Here is a 17,425-nt window from a genome sequence, read left to right as displayed (position 1 = left end):
TCACCTTTATTTTCTGAGACTCACTTTTCTCAACTTTAAAGTGAGAAAATATAACTCGGATGTCTTTCCAACTCTAAATTGATTTCTTTCTACCACGAGGTATGAGTGGAGGACATCAGATGTGATTTGTTTCCCCTGCCAAGCCTGGCCACAATCCAGAATGCTGTCCTGGTATCAGAGTTATTGTGTTGTATCTGTTCTACCTCCCACAACTGCATAAATGCCAGGGCACTGAGTTAGCAAGGAATGGAAGTCCCATGTTAACCAGTATTTGTGCTTCTCTTCCCCATTACTCTCAACATAAATTCTGTCATTTTCCTCATCTTATCAAACCTACAACCAGAGCACAGTTTTGAAAGCATACCACCAAACTGAATAATAAAGTGCCTTCTATAATTCTGTATCAGTGACCTATATTGACTCTGTATTAAATATTGTTGAAATATATAGTAACTTTCTTTTCATTATGTGACCGCAGTTAGAATGGAACCATGTAAAAACAGTCTGAGAAGAAATTTACATAGATACTGATGAGTTTAATTAGCTACATCTTATGATAGTTAAACACATCAATTTGAATAGCGTCTTACAGGTTTCTTGTAACTGCACTAGGGATCCAATCTCGATATTGCCAAAAAAATACTGTCTTGTATCTATGACAACATGTAGAATTTGAGAATGGACCATCTGCAATATTGTGTCCTAAATTGAAAAGTTAATGATTTGGCTGTTTCGAGTGGCTAGGTGATATCTCTCACAGTTGATATATTTCTCCCCTAACCTTCTGTAACAAATATTCAGAAGTGTATTTCCTACTACCCTTGTCTGCCTTCACTCCTGCTCTGTTCTCCTACTCCTCCTCACTGGTTTTTATAGAAATGCCTCTAAAACAGGAGCATTTTTATGCCTCAGAAAGGACATTTGCACTATCTGTTTTGTCTATCTGAGGTGTTCTTTCTCCAAATATGTGCAAAGCTTTCTCCTTCATCCCCTTTAAATCTTTATTCAAAGAACAGATTTTCTTTTACTGATCATCAGATTTAAAGCAGGTACCCTCCCCCAAAATGTATAAATATTTTCTATCTTTTTTTTCCCCTACAACACTTAATACTGTCAAACCTTGTACATTTAGGCCTATTTATTTTTCTATTTTCTTATTCCCCTTGTTAGAAAATAAGCCTCTGGTGGAAGGATTTTTGCATGTTCCAATAGCATCTCTACCCCAACAGCTAGGACAGAGACTAGTACAAAATGGATATACCATGAACATTTGCTGAATATGAGAAAATCTCCATCCTGAAACCACCAGAATAAATTAATGATAGAGTGATGACATTTATTTTCATTCACTTTGAGTCTACTTGGATGAATACTAGTGTTATTTCTTTAGTATTAACAGGGATTTAAAAACAAAGGATCCAGATGGTCAGATATAATAATGAAAGGCATATAGAAATGTGTTTTGAATTCATGCCAGTTTGGCAGCAACATCTGAACAGCTCCCTCAGTCTGAATTCTTTGCAGATTCTCTATGTTATCTCCCTAAATAGTCTGTGGCTGCTCCTTAAGAAAAAAAAATGAAAAAAAAAACAGTTCTCAAAATTTTAAACATTGTGTGGTGTGTGTGTCTCTGAGCCAGTTTGATTTTTGAACACTCATTCACTTAAGTCCAACCCAACTTTGTTCATTAGTGTTTCCATTGATGTGCATATAAGTGATCTCATTCTGTTTAAAGGTCACAATCTTCAAAAACCAATTTTAATGCTGCTACAGGACAGCAGTAGAAAGCAAGATACTTAAATTTGGCAATGTTCTACTGAATCATGAAATAAGGAAAATGTATAGATGGAAGATAGTATTCACTCATAGAAATGTCTGATATTTTGGACAACATAGAATTTTAAAAGAAATTTGAAAATCTTTTACCAAGAAGAAAAGCAGGAGATGAGTTAACCAGAAGATATTAAAGAATAATTCCTCTGTGAATTGGAAACACAGAAATGGCTAAATTTAGGCTTCAGAGAAGTTTGAGTTTTACAACTTTGTAAGCTATGTTTAATGACTGAAATGTAAGGGAGGCAAATTTTGTTCCAACCCAAACGGTGAAGAAGTTTGAAAGGGAAGTTTATTTACATCATCGGTAAAACTTAATAAATAGGATAACATCATTGCATAGAAAGCGTCATTCTTATTTTGTTAATAGACTTTTTTTTTTTAAATAAGATATCTGTATAAATGCTCACATTCTAAAAGCAGTGTTTTGTCAGTGTTGCCTGGTACAGAACAATAATTGCAAAATGTCTAAAACACAAAAACTGCAGGCTTGATTCAGGAAGATGCAGTGAGTTTTCTGGTTTTCTGGACTAATAAAGAGGAGGGCAAATTAAGATAATAAAAAATCCATTAAACCTCAAACCAGCACTTCCTTTTATTATTTTATTATTTCATTTATTTTACATGCTGTGAGCCCAAGGGCATGTTAAGTGCTTTATATTGATTTATTATTACATTTAGATGACAACCCTGAATGGTTGATCTTATATAGCACTTTATATGAAAAAAATTAAGGCTTAGAGCTGTCAGAGAATATAACTAAGCTGCCTTTTGCTTAGTGAGCAAGGCAAAGCTGCAGCATTTAATTTCAGAAAGTTTTCCTGACCACTGAAAAAGAACAGTCAAGGAGTAATGCAGTCCTTATTAACAGGGATGCCATACATTTTTTTTTTCCTTTTTGGTTGTTTATTTTTCTGGTTTCTTCATTAAATTACAGGCACAGATTTCAAAGAGATTCTATTTAGGTTATGTAAGGCTCTATAAAGAGCACACACTTGGGATGTGGCAGATTTTTTTCTTTAAAAGAAGAGATAAATTCCTTGCCCCAAATCACTCAGATGGCAAGTGAAGATATAGAATATGACACAAAATATTTTTTTATTCTCAAGTCTCTGTTTTGTTTTCATTTGCTGGTTGGTTGTTATTGTTTTCCTTTGTTATCATGTTAAACTCTTGCCTTGAAATTGTTCTGTTTTAAAAGATAATCATGTTCCAACAGAAGATCCAGAGAAAAACTGTCAACAATTCTAGTCCTTTGTTCATATTTTGCTACCAGCTTTCTAAAAAAAAATAATAATAATAACCAAAAAGGATGAACCATGTAATGACTTGTTAAATGCATATAAAAACATTTTAAGGTAACGTGGTTTGAGGCTTATTCTTCAAAAATTGTTTGAAATTTCTAACAGACCCAGAGGTAGGTATTGTTATTCTTACCTGTAGATGGAGAAATTAAGGCACAGAGAGATTAATAAACTGTCCACCTGGATATAACTAGAAAGTGTTGGATCTGAGAGTAGATCCAGGTACTCTAACTTCAAAACCATGTTCCTGTCATTGGTTATGTTGGCAAACACAATACTGACTACAGAAGGCTTAGGGCTCAGAAGCAAGAGTGAATATTAATAACCACCTCTAATCTCAATGCCTATGACTATGTTTGTTACACAAAGTTCCTATAGTTTTTAATAAAATTAACTTCTAGTGTCCCATGAGGCTTCACACATTTGAGGATTTTCTGTCGAAGTTGGTTACTCATCCAACTGAGTGCAGATTACTTCTCTTGCCACAGGCCAGGACTAAGGAACCCTATTAGTAAGAGTAGGTGTCTCTGCTCAAGAAAGTGCCTTTGGATACAGTGGTCTGGCTGTTGGCCTTATCTGCATATTTTGAAACCTCGGTTTCATTCATGGTGGCAAATTGCTTTTCATAAGTACTTCTGCTACCTGAGGCTATTCGTATATTTTTATGTTATTCATGGTTTTTAATTATGTGGTTCACTCCACTAGTAGAATTTATAATATTTTATGGTGGTGGTGATTTCTTATATATGTAAGAAAGTGGACTCTTTTTACTGCCACCAATGTAAATGTCTGAAGTGCCTTTCATGAATAACCAAAACAAGATTAAACTACCTAAAAATGTCAGAATATGGTGTAGAGTTTTGCAATCAGAAATAAACAAAGTGAAGTTTTATTTTCTTTTTCTTTTTTTTATTTTTATTTTTATTTATTTTTTATTTTTTATTTTTTTGCTTTGGTTTTTAATTGGCTTGAGATTCTATTAGGTACAGAAGCATACATGGTACATATTCTTAATTGGCACATAATCTAATCTATAAAAATTTACTTTCTCTAGTAATATCCTTATATGTCCTATTCCATTTTAGGATTTATTCAAAACAATATTAAAATTAAATTGGTCATTCTGTACCACCTTACCCCAAGTATAATTACATGGAACAAATACTTTTCTATTCAAAATAGCAGTTTAAGGAATTGATTTTATTCTCATTTACCAGAAGTTTGACCAAAATTAAGAGCATACGTCTACCAAATTTCATTTTTGCCCTATTTTTAGTTTTATCTTAGTTACATTGAACTGGGTAAGAAAGAAAAAAAAAAAAAAAAGCCCTTCAAGGGCTTCCTATGAGACCCATCAACCTTGGACTTTCTTGATCTGGACAGGTGTGGCTTTATCCCAGCTTCTTCTCTATAGATATCCTTGTTCTTTCAAATGGCCACCTGGATAGGACCTAATACAACCACACTGGCCTCTTCCATGTGATCTACATTGATTTCTCAGGAAACATTTATGCATCATTGTCCCTATAGTCATGAGGGTGATGGCCAAGCCCAGTACAGTACCATTTACTTGCCTTTGTCTCAAAGTACCTGCACCCTTGTCTTCAATTTTCCAGGCAAGAGTCAGATTCTGGTCCACTGTCCTCTGCTCAGAGAAAGCAAGCTCTCCAGGTGGCTCTGGTGAAATTCTCTACTTAAATGGAGAATAGACGGTGATTTCCATCACCCTTTCCCTGTTGGAAACAGAGGAAACAAACTCCAGAGATGGAGTCTCTCAATGTAGCAAGGGTTCTTTCCAAACAAATGTCTGATTGTTTATTTTTTATAGTCCTGCAGTGACTATGAGTCGACAAGGATCTTGAAAAAGATTTCTTTGGAAGTTTGCATGGGAAGTTTTAGAATTTCACTTTGGAATTTCACATCAATTGATATTGGTGTCAGGGTGAGACTTTTACATTAGCCCCTTTCTCCAGGGGTCAAAAACAAGACTAACTATGAGAAACAAAGACAGGAGATGAGAGAAATTCTTTATTTCAGAGTATTAATGCTGTGTTCATGACTCTGCCTTAGCATGTTCACGTTAGTTGCCTAATTTAGTTATAACAACAACTCTGCAGGATTGGGAATATTACTCCCAATTCACAGGGAAGGTAACCGAGTTTCAAAGACTATATTTTTTTATGGTGATACATATACTGTGGAAATAGAAATGTCTGACTGGAAAGCTTCTCCTTTCCTGTTGTCCCACTACAGGTAAGATGTATACATACCTAACCACCACAATTAGCCAAGGACTGCTCCATGTATTTCTCAAATAGTTATCATCCTTTTATAGACTTGGATATAGAAATGTTTGAGGTCATTTCTACTACTGTTGATTTTGGACATAGCACATAATCTTAACATTGGCTGACACTTAAAATATATGTTTAATTTTTTTCAGACAATAGATTTTGAAGGTTTCAAGCTATTTATGAAGACATTCTTGGAAGCAGAACTTCCCGATGATTTCACAGCACACCTTTTCATGTCATTTAGCAACAAATTTCCTCATTCTAGTCCAATGGTAAAAAGTAAACCTGCTCTCCTTTCAGGAGGTAAGTCTAATTATTTACTTTAAATATGCAAACCTCCAAAGGAAAATCGGTATCAAGTTCTCTATAAGAGAAGAGATGATTTGCTTAAGAAATATCTTTCTTTCAGGATTTATACTTTCATACTAAGATTGTGCAAAATATTTAAAGTGTCTCCAATATAGTAATAGCTAAACATTACAGAAAATATACTTTATCATTATCCATCACTTGTCATTCAAAGTCTTAGAAGTCTACGTTTAGGTAATAATTTTAAGAGATACTTCCATCAAATATGGAAAAGTGCTCTTCTAAATGAATAGTTAAATATAGATAACTTTATATATGAAAATGTAGTCACAAAGCAGTTATGTGTAGAACATAATATTTATATCACTTGTGTAAATTTCTAACATATTTTCATAGAACAGTTTTGATTTTTCTTTTAGACACATTTTAAAAATTTGATATCACCATGGAGATGATTGGTTCTGTCATTATGGGTAGCTTTTCAGAGATGTCTAATGAATCCATTGTTAATTGTGTCTAGCTCTATCCAGTCAGGAAAACAAAAATCCCACTGTATTACCTTAGAGAATATAAAATAGGTGATTGGTTAAACAGTGTTGGAGGGTTGAAAAATCAAAGAGAAATACCAAGATGATGGAGAGGTAGAACTGCAGGAGTCATGTGCCACTCCTAGGTTGGAGTAATCAAAACTGGAAGAAGGATTCCTTTGAACTAGGAGGTAGGGTTCTGTGGGGAAGGTGTTGCCTGGCAGATCTCTCACCCTGGAATTTCTGTGGAGGGGATACTTCCTTCTGGGTTTGGTAGGTAGTACCAGAGCTCAAGAGGGGCCTGCTGCCTGGCAGTGATACATTTTAGGAATGGCTTGGGCCAGACTGTGCCTTTCTCAGTGTAGAAATGAGCTAGAGACTAGAGCCTGTTGCTCTGGGAAACAAGCGCTGGAGAGATCTAATAGGAAGTAAAGACAGACTAGCAGGAACCAGCCCCTACCCCTTCCTTCCTTGTCATGTCTCTAGTGCGCCTGTTAATAGGAATCCAGCTCATAATGGAGAAATATGGTCTAAGGCAGCATTTCTCAAACTCTTTCTGATCACAAGACTTTTTTGGGCTCTTAAAATTATTTAGGGCCCAAAGAGCTGGGGTAATACCTATTATATCCATACTAAAGAAGAGATATTGTAGAAATAAACAACAATCAATCCATTACATGTTAAGAAAAATAACATTTTTTCTGAAAAATAACTTCAAAACTAAAAACAATTCATGAGAAGAGTGGCATTGCTTGATATCATTGCCAATCTCTTTAACCTCTGGCTTCCTAACTGCTTCTGTGTTCCTGTTGCTGTATCATATATTATGCATCCTCTTAAAAACTCTACACTCATGAGAGAATTAGAGTTAAAAAAGCAAATGATATCTCAGAATTATCATTAATAATCATTTGACCTAGAAATTCTCTGCAAAGGGACCTGGGATCTCAGGGGAGACACTGGCCTAGAGACTTCCAGCTCTAGCATTATGAAATAGAATACCAAAATGTGAATAAAGGTATAGAAGATGTTTAAAACCGGTACTAATTAATTAATTTTTAATTTTTAAATTAATAAATTAAACTCACTTTAATTAATTAATTTAAAATTTAAAAATTAACTAATTAAGAAAATTAAAACATTAATTAAATATACTTTAGTTAATTAATTAAAAATAAAACATCTAATTAAGAAATAGTTGAACCATAAACAAGGTTTAGGCAATCTGATGAGGGTCCATAGACATATGCTTTATGTTGTGCTGTTTCTCCTTCTGTTAATGAAATGATGATCTTTCCAAGAGCAATCACATGTTGATGCAAGCTTTTTTAAAACAAGTGTATACCTTCCACATGATATATTTTGATCCTTTCAAAATACATAACAATATGTTTATCATAGTCTTTAACTACCCTTAAAATGTTTTTAGTTCCTTAAATAATTCCCCTATATCATGAATTGAAAGGATTCACCCCACTTGGTTTTTCCCCAGGTGAGTCTTGTTTAGTCTGTTCTTACAGTGTGCTATCAGAGCTTACTGGTGTCCTGGGCTGAACATTTAAAAATGGGACAATTCCTTACTTTGATCTAGAAATTAAAACGTCCCTGTTCTCCATTTCATGCTATAAATGGATTGCACATAGACTGAATAAAATAGTAAAATTGTCTCTTCTTTCATTTTATATGAAGCAGTATTATTCTTGTGTATGGAGAAAGAAGGGGAGACATTTTTTTTTATAGGTTTCCTGTCTGAGTAATTATGTCAGACTTAGAGGGAAGAGAGATTCTAATTAATTAGATTCGTAAGAAATTAAAATCTCAAACTCTCTTGTCTTCAAATAGCATGTAGTAAGTATTACATATAAGATGCCAAATTTACAAGGAGTAGAAATCAAATCAGGTTCCAAAATGGAAAAAAAAAAAAATTAAAGGGTAACAGCTTGTACTTTGTTTGGGACAGCCACATATTCTGCACAGATCTACTTGAAAGGAGTTGCAAGATGGGCTGTGTAGCTCTCATGCAGCAAAAAATGATTTAAACTGGAATTTCTTTCAAACCTTGATCCACATTTTAAAACATAAGTGCATGGTGTCCTTTGTAGGACTGTTTTCAACTGCATATTCTTTCAAACTTACTTTTGTTAATAAAAAATATAAATGCATTTTTATTTTCAGGATCCTTCTGTATAATCTAGATTATCTACACAATACATATTTGTGGCTGAAAAATCACAAATAAATTTTGAAGAGAAAGGAGCTATATAATGTTTTGTTTACCACCCCCCCCAAAAGTTCACCATATTTCATTACTACAGTATCAATATGGATATGATAGCTGTTCTTGACTCTGTATATCAACTGAATAATGGTTTCTCAGTAAAAAGCAAAACTAAATTGGGAAAAATGTTATTCTTGTTAATGAACAATATTCAATTATTGGAGATAAAATAAATGCAAAACATTTAGTTTTTATAGAATAAAAATTTTAAATAGCTATAAAGAGGCATAAATGTTGAGTATGTGTATGTTTATAGTTGGCTTTTGTTGGAACTTGTAGTAGCTACTGATCCATCTGGTATTTTGTGTAGTGAATTTTTTTTTTTTTTTTGGAATATTTTGTTGCATGAAAGTGCCTCTTATCGCCTCCTTAATATGTAATATGATTCTTTCTACTGTTCCCAAGTTGGACTTTTAGTTTTTGAAGATATCCCTAATGCTCTATCTTTCCAGCTCTCTCATAACCTCTTTTGCTTCCTTGTAAATGTCAGGTCCCTAATGCCTCATATGTTTGCCAGCTCAGCGACTAACTTCTGATTTTACTTTCATCCCCAGAATCTATCACTTGAACTACTTTCTTTACAGAATGGTTCAATCATTTGGAACCTTCTTTTTTTGCAAGTGGCTCATATACCCTTGACCACGAATCAATATTATGATTTCACATTTCAGTTCCTACAACTTGAACACTGAATATAACCAAAGAGAAATTTCATAAATATGCAGATTGTTGCCTCTACATGTTTATAACATACAATATTAACATGGCCTTAAGACCTCTTCAGTTTTTTAAAAAATCTACCATAAAATTTTCATATTTATTTACCATATTTATTCTTAATACTGTCTCCTAGATCAATTAGGTTAAATTTTTCAAACTTCTTTTTTTTTAAGATTTTATTTATTTATTCATGAGAGAGAGAGAGAGAGAGAGAGAGGCAGAGACACAGGCAGAGGGAGAAGCAGGCTCCATGCCAGGAGCCTGACGCGGGACTCCATCCGGGGACTCCAGGATCGTGCCCTGGGCCAAAGACAGGCGCCAAACTGCTGAGCCACCCCAGGATCCCCCTCAAACTTCTTTATTCAAATCTTTCCCCTCATCCTCAACAGGTGAATTTTTTTCACATCCTACAAAAACAAAAACACAAAAAACCAAAAACAAAACAAAACAAAAAAACCCAAGCACTGTCTAACATAAAATGCCTCCATTATTCCCCATACAACCCAGAACTGTTTCTTCAGCTCACAGAGAATATATATTAACTCTATTCCAGATAGAACTCTTCATCTGGATGTCCCATAAGGAATTGAACTAAATGTGTTTGAAAGTCAAATAATTATAATCTACCCACACCTGCTTCTATTTCTATCTTGTCTCTTGGTGAAGGGAACCCAAGTATCTATCATTTTTCCAATTGTAAAATCTTGGACTCTCCCACTCGGCACTGCCTCATGCCTCATGTTTAGTTAGTCACAAAATGCTCTCCATTGCTCATTATAACTTCTCAAACATTCTGCTACTGTCAGTTTGATCTATCATTGTTTGTGTTATAGACTGCCCATTAGCATGGCTCCTGGCTGGGCCCTGACTTCCTATCTCAATGCTGTATTTTCTTTTTCTTTTTTTTTTAATTTTTATTTATTTATGATAGTCACACACACACACACACACACAGAGGCGGAGACATAGGCAGAGGGAGAAGCAGGCTCCATGCACCAGGAGCCCAACGTGGGATTCGATCCCGGGTCTCCAGGATCGCGCCCTGGGCCAAAGGCAGGCGCTAAACCGCTGCGCCACCCAGGGATCCCAATGCTGTACTTTCTAATGCTGAAACCTGATTCGATTATTCTTCGGTTTCTAAGTTTCAGGCCTTCACTATCACCTTGTGGCAAGTTCTTTAAATTTTTATTTTTCATGTAAACTTAAATCCTTAGTACTTAAAGCAGATGAGGGGACGCTGGGGTGGCTCAGCAGTTGAGTGTCTCCCCTCGGCTCAGGGCATGATCCCAGAGTCTCAGAATTCAGTCCCATAGGGGGCTCTTGCAGGAGCCTTCTGTCTCTGCCTCTCTCTCTCTGCCTGTCTCTGTGTCTATCATGAATAAATAAATAAAGTCTTTAAAAAAATATTTAAAGCAGATGAAAGCAGAGTTGCTTTGGTGAAGGGAGAGAGTGCAGGACAGATTAAGTACAGGAAGTTCTAGTCACTGGCCTTCCCACACCCAAACTCACCTCCCTGCTCCCCACAAACGTGCCTGAAACTAATATAACACTATGTTGGGACACCTGAGTAGCTCAGTGATTGAGCATCTGCCTTTGGCTTGGGTTGTGAGCCCGGGGTCCTGGGATTGAGTCCCACATCAGGCTCCCTGCAGGGAGCCTGCTTCTCTGCCTATGTCTCTGCCTCTCTATGTGTCTCTCATGAATAAATAAATAAAATCTTTTAAAAAAAATCTGAGTTTCATAGCAGTAAGCACAATGCCATGTAACCTGCAGATCTGCCTCCAGGCTCAATTCTCTCTGCCTCTTGCCCCATGTGGCCCAGATCCTTTACATAACAAATTGTCTGCTGTGATTTAAGTCTTCTGTGGTTCCTTATCTCACAGCAAAAGCCAACTCCTTCAAGTCTTGGCTAATGTGTTGCTCTAATTGCATAGCACATGCTGGCATGAGATACTTTGTGCAACTGGGAAGCAACCAAGGCACTGTTGTCAAAGTCACACTTTCTGCCTCTTGTAGAATAGCTGGTGCATCCGTGCTTCTTCCCAACTCTCACCTAGACCAACTCTTCATAGCAACTCTAGGAATTAACTACCTTCAGCTAAATTATTATTCTTATTGTACAGGATAGCAGTTAACAGTAGTTATTAGTAACTTCTACATTCTCTGATAATATAGAGAATGTAATTGATTTGTTAACTGGTTCAGAAACATACTATATTTCTGTTTGACTCCACAATATTTAAAATGTTGACGTTATAATAGTAAATGCCTGTTATTAGCTATAGGTTAGGGTAAGTTTTCTTGTTGTTGTTGTTATTGTTAGTTTTATAGGACAGAAACAGAAAAAGAATATTTTCCTAGCACCTTTTATATCATATCATGTAGAGAGTTGGCCAGTTGTAACATTTAATTCTTTCTTTCTTTCTTTCGTGCATTCCACTATCTTTTTTTTTTTTAAAGAGAGGGAGAGAGAGACCTGGGGAAAGAGCATAGGGAGAGAGAAAGAGAGAGATGCAGGACTCAATCTTACAACCCTAAGATCATGACCTGAGCCAAATCAAGAGTTAGACATTTAACCTACTGAGCCACCCAGGTACCCCTCCACCATTCTTTTTTTTTTTTTTTTTTTAAACACCTTATGTGCCAGAAATTCCACCAGAAAGCTGAGTATCCTTTAGAGCCAGGCAGACAACAGACAAGTAGGTTATGAATTATATTACACTAAAATAAAAGTTATCATCTATTTATCAAGTTAATCTGAGTGAGATTTTAACCATAAACTAAAATTATCTAGTTTAAGTAGAGGTAGGGACAGGTACATGTAGGAGAGGATGGAAGGGAGTTTCAAAAAAAGAAAACATGTACATTTCTACTCAAATTAAAAAAGTCCAATGAAAGGATAGTGTGTGAACTGTAAGACATTCAGTATTATTTCATTCATAAATATTTATTTATTTATTTATTTATTTATTTATTTATAGAAGCACACTACAATAGTTAATTTTATTTGTTCAAGGCTCATGTTGCAAGCATTAAACCAAGCATGGGCTTTGATTCTGTGAGCCCAGATTCACATATTTAGGAAGATAAAAGCAAACTGTGATCCATGTATATGGATGAGAAATTAAAGGCTCACAGTTAATCACATCATGGTTTTAAGTTCCTATAGCTTAGAAGCCAGAAGTCACAGATCTTTTAGGTCTTTCTGGATGTCCCACAAGGTACCTGCACTTTTCTTGAGCTGGGCAACCTCATCATCCTTTAGCTTCTGATTGATCACACTGGTTAAGCCCCGAGCATTCAGGATACAGGGAAGACTCAGGAAGACTTCATTCTCAATACCATACATGCCCTTCACCATTGTTGACATTGGATGAATCCTGGAGAGATTTTTCAACATTGATTCAATGAGATTAGCCACACTTAATCCAATAACCCAGTTGGTATATCCTTTTAGCTTGATGACCTCATAGGCACTTTCAACCACCATCTTATGCACTTCCTTCCAATTTTCACTGCCGTTGTCTGTTCCCATTTCTGGATTCAGTTCCTGAAGAGAAACACCTGCCACATTCACTCCACTCCACACAGCCACACTTGAGTCGCCATGTTCTCCCAAAATCCATCCATGGCAGCTGCTGGGATGAATGCCAAGTTTTTCAGCCATAAAATAGCGAAATCTAGCAGAGTCCAGATTACACCCACTTCCAATCACACAGTGCTTGGGTAGTCCACTTAGTTTCCAGGTAACATATGTAAGAATATCCACTGGGTTGGAAACCACAATTATGATACAATCAGGACTGTACTTGACTATCTGAGGAATAATGAATTTGAGACAATAACATTCCTTTGCGCCAGACTGAGGCGGCTCTCTCCCTCCTGCTGGTGGACTCCTGCAGTCACCACCACAATCTTAGAAATGGCAGTCACAGAGTAATCTTTATCTGCCACAATTTTAGGTGTCTGTAGAAATAAGCTCTCATGCTGTAGATCCATCATTTCTCCTTTGAATTTATCTTCTAAAACATCCACCAGGGCAAGTTCATCAACCAGAGACTTTCCCAGAATGCTGATGGCACATGCCATACCAACTTGTCCAACACCCACTACAGTGATCGTGTTGTTTGGGATCGCTGCCTCTTCTGCAAATGGTGCAATCAGTTTTTTCCTTAAGAGTTGCCATTGTGTCCTGAGACCACCGGCTGTAAGAGTTGTGTGAAGAGACAAGGTTAGCTGCGTGTGTCTCCTCCAGTGCAGGATGTGCAAGGCTGGTTACTTATTTTTAAATCAATTTTAAATCTAGTATAGTTTACATACGGTGTTATATTAGTTTCAGGTGTACAATATAGTGATTTGACAGTACATGGGTATTACTCAGTGCTCATGACAATGAGTGCACTCCTTAATCCCCATCACCTATTTCACCCCCTCACCCACCCACCTCCACTCTGGTAACCATCAGTTTGTTCACTATAGTTAAGAATCTGTCTCTTGGTTTGTCTCTCTCTTTTTTCCCCTTTGCTTGTTTTATTTCTTAAATCGCATATGAGTAAAATCATGTTATTTGTCCTTCTCTGACTGACTTATTTTACTTAGCATTATACTCTCCAGATCCATCTATGTTGTTTCAGTTGGCAAGATTTCATTCTTTTTAATGGCTGAGTAATATTTTATGTTAGTCACAAATATTTATTGATCACTTACAATGTGTCACACACACACACACACAATTCAAATTTCAGTGAGGAAAATGGAACTACTTCCCTTCCCCTATAGTCAATTACATTTTAGTAAATAAGTAAAAATGTACATAGCATGTCAGAAGGTAAGATAAGGAATGCTATTAGCAAACATTGGTTAGATAGAAAGTGCAGGCTGAAACTGAGAATGACTAGGAACCCCAAATTTCTCACAAATGACTGAAACTGGGATAAGGATCACAAGGAGAGCATTTTTTTCTAAAGATTTTATTATTATTTACTTGAGACAGAGAGAGAGAGAGTGTACAAGTGGTGGGGAAGGGGAGAGGGAGAAGCAGAATCCCTGCTGAGCAGAAAGCCCAAAGCATGCACCATCCCAGGACCCTGTGATCATGATCTGAGCCAAAGGCAGACACTTAACCAACTTAGCCACCCAGGTGCCCCAAATATCATTTTTGATGGTCTCAGATGGTAGTCATGACCTTGGAAGTGTCAGCACTTTTGAAGGAAGGGTTGGGGGAGTGGTAATGGCAGAATCAGAGTCCTATGGTCTTAAGAGTTAGAGGGAAGTAGATTTGGTGAGTGCCGAGAGATCTGGGTCTATGCCTTGAATCCTTGCACTGGGGTAGATGAAGTGACAGGAAGAGAGTGGCTGGAGAAAAGGCCAAGGAGGGAGCCAAGGCCAAGTGGTGAAATTGGAAATTGGAGAGCTGTTACATGGTTTTAAGTTAGTGGTGTGGAAGCTATCATGAAAGGGCATGAGACTAAAGGTGCAAAAGAGTCAAGAAGATATTTAGAATTGAGAATAATAACAGCCACTTTTGAAAGGGTTAATGCCTTTGTCTTTGATCTCTCTCATTGTCCATCCAATATAGCAATGGTTAATTGATGTATGCTATTAAGCCACAATACCTTTAGTGAATATAATTCTTTTTATGTTTTTGCTACAACCAGAGAGTCATACCATAGGCAATATTTTTAGGCAGAAAAGGAGGATTTCTTTTTGTCCATGAGGAAGTTAATCAAATTAAGAATAGAAAATTGTACAACGAAAATGAGGTATTTGAACCTTTGGGAAAATGTTTTGCCAAATGCCCTTATTGGATGTTCTTGCCAAAAGACACACTTCATTAATTGTGCTGAGAAGAATTACTCTTTTTTTTTTTAAGATTTTATTTATTTATTCATGAGAGACAGAGAGAGAGACAGAGAGACAGAGGCAGAGATACAGGCAGAGGGAGAACCAGGCTCCATGCAGGGAGCCCAACATGGGACTCGATCCCGGGTCTCCAGGATCACGCCCTGGGTTGAAGGCAGCGCTAAACCGCTGAGCCACCCGGGCTGCCCCGAAATTATTATTCTTATCAGGAGTGTCTTGAGGTTATTAAAAATATGTGTTTGCATGTGTGTGTGTGTGTGTGTGTATGTGAATGCATATTTTTACCATAGGTAGCTTATTGGTCTTTTGTGTCTAATAAACTTCTAAAGTTTCCACAATGCAACAAAGAGCAGACAAGGTCTTCCAAACACAAACTGGACAGAGTTCAAGGCTTGTGTGACTTTGAGATAGGGAACTTCTTGTCACATAGTAGGCATCTAAAATACGTTTGTACATTTGTTAATGTTGATATACTTACATACCTACATAAAAGTGTTCTAGAAATAAAGACAAATCCTATATATTGGCCAATTAGCATTTATTTACATCAACTATTACATTTTGTATGCTTTTATAGTACCAAATTCACTCTTTCAATTATTTTTATTAGTAGTAGTAATCCACAAATTATTTTACTTCAATAAATCTATTATCCTGAAACTCTGAAAACTGTTCACCAAAACCAAAGAAAAATCTACATTTCAAGGCCCTATTCATGATAAACTTAGTGAAGGAAAAGTTCCCCCAAAACCTCCCCTTTAATTGTTAAATGGGTTTGAATATATTGGACTTGATTATACTGGTTTCTTTATTTTTCTATCTGAATATTCTAAGTAAAATGTTGGTCTTCAAATTTACCATCTTTACCATTAGGTTTATTCATCTAGTATAAAGGGATTTTTGTATTTTCAGTTACATGTTAATGATTGCATATTAAATGATAGCATTACCTTAAGACTATTGCACTGTAGTGTTCATGAATATTATTTATAGTTTTTTTATTTCAATAAAGGCAAATATGATATTTAGTACTTTTCAGGGTCCAAAATCAATCATAGCTTTTTCTGCCCAGTGCAGAGTTCGATGCAGGACTCGATCTCACAGCCCTGAGATCATGACCTGACCCTAAATCAAGAGTCAGATATTTAACTCATCGAGCCACCGAGGTGCCCCCAAATCAGTCATAACTTAATTTAACTTGTGATATGCTCTAAAATACCTAGTAATAGCTAGAAAAAATGTAATGGTACTGAACACTGGCTTTGATCCATTAGAATGAAAGCCCTTATAAAAATGGTATTTTTCTTTTTATCTGCTGCTATCTGCTTTATCCTAGAACTTCTACACAACTAATATTAAAAATTCTTAATATCAGGGCACCTGGGTGGCTCACTTGGTTAAGCATCTACCTTCGGACCAGGTCATGATCACAGGGTTCTGGGATCAAGTCCCACATTGGGCTCCCTGTTCATCAGGGGAGTGCGCTTCTCCCTCTCCCTCTGTTCTTGCTCGTATGTTGTCTCTCTCTCTCACTCACTCTGTCTCTCAAATAAATAAATAAAATATTTTTTAAAAAAGCTCTTAATATCTTCTGGGTTTATATTTATAAAGGGGATTCTAGTTGTATACTTTAGGAAATACATAAGCAAAAAGAAAAAGTATCCATAATCCATTTCCCTATAACAAAATGATGGTAAAGATTTGGGATGTGTGTGTGTATGTTTATTTTTATACATGCAAACATAAAACATATTTTATATTTAACATGTATATTAAATATACATTGATATTTAATATATAGCAATATATTAATAAATTTTATATTCAACTATATATTTATTATATAAATTATTTATTTATAAATATATATTTCATATGTATATTATTTATTATAGATGGCCCAAGGAATGGCCTAAGTGGAACATTGACATTTAGAGCTCTCAGCTATGACTAGGATTTCTAATTTCATTCCAAAGGTTTATGAAATAATCAATGTACATACTCTTAAGAGTCTTGAAAACCAGACTCCAAAAACAAAAGGTCATTTATTAAGAGACAAGAGACAAATTCCTCTGATTTGGTTTTCTCTCTAGCCCCACAGAATTAGCATAAAATCTCAATTCAGATTGCCTTTTGAATTATGACTATACCACTTGACTTTGTCTCTGTTCTGGCAAATGTAAAATAGAAATAATAGATGCATGCATCTTACTGGGTGCTGTGGGACTCAAAAACATAATGTACTAGGTACAATATGAGTGTTCAATGAATGTCAGCTATTACCATTTTTCATTAAAC

The 17,425-nt window shown here is 35.9% G+C and overlaps 1 protein-coding gene and 1 pseudogene across 8 annotated transcripts in view; one reads left to right on the top strand and one right to left on the bottom strand.

The window, feature by feature from the left end:
• The window catches only part of DGKB (diacylglycerol kinase beta), a 695,350-nt gene that overhangs the window by 156,130 nt on the left and 521,795 nt on the right, over positions 1-17,425 (top strand). For all 8 annotated transcript variants that reach the window (XM_025464249.3, XM_025464247.3, XM_025464246.3 and 5 more), the window contains one exon: positions 5,581-5,734. In XM_025464249.3, the coding sequence (XP_025320034.1) occupies positions 5,581-5,734 (154 nt within the window). The remainder of the gene's footprint in view (positions 1-5,580; positions 5,735-17,425) is intronic.
• On the bottom strand, positions 12,250-16,010 carry LOC112670911 (L-lactate dehydrogenase B chain-like; annotated as a pseudogene).

This window comes from Canis lupus, chromosome 14 (assembly GCF_003254725.2).
Source record: "Canis lupus dingo isolate Sandy chromosome 14, ASM325472v2, whole genome shotgun sequence".
NCBI classification, from domain to species: Eukaryota; Metazoa; Chordata; class Mammalia; order Carnivora; family Canidae; genus Canis; species Canis lupus.
Note: the sequence above shows the minus strand (reverse complement) of the source record. Positions and strands in the feature narration are given on the sequence as shown.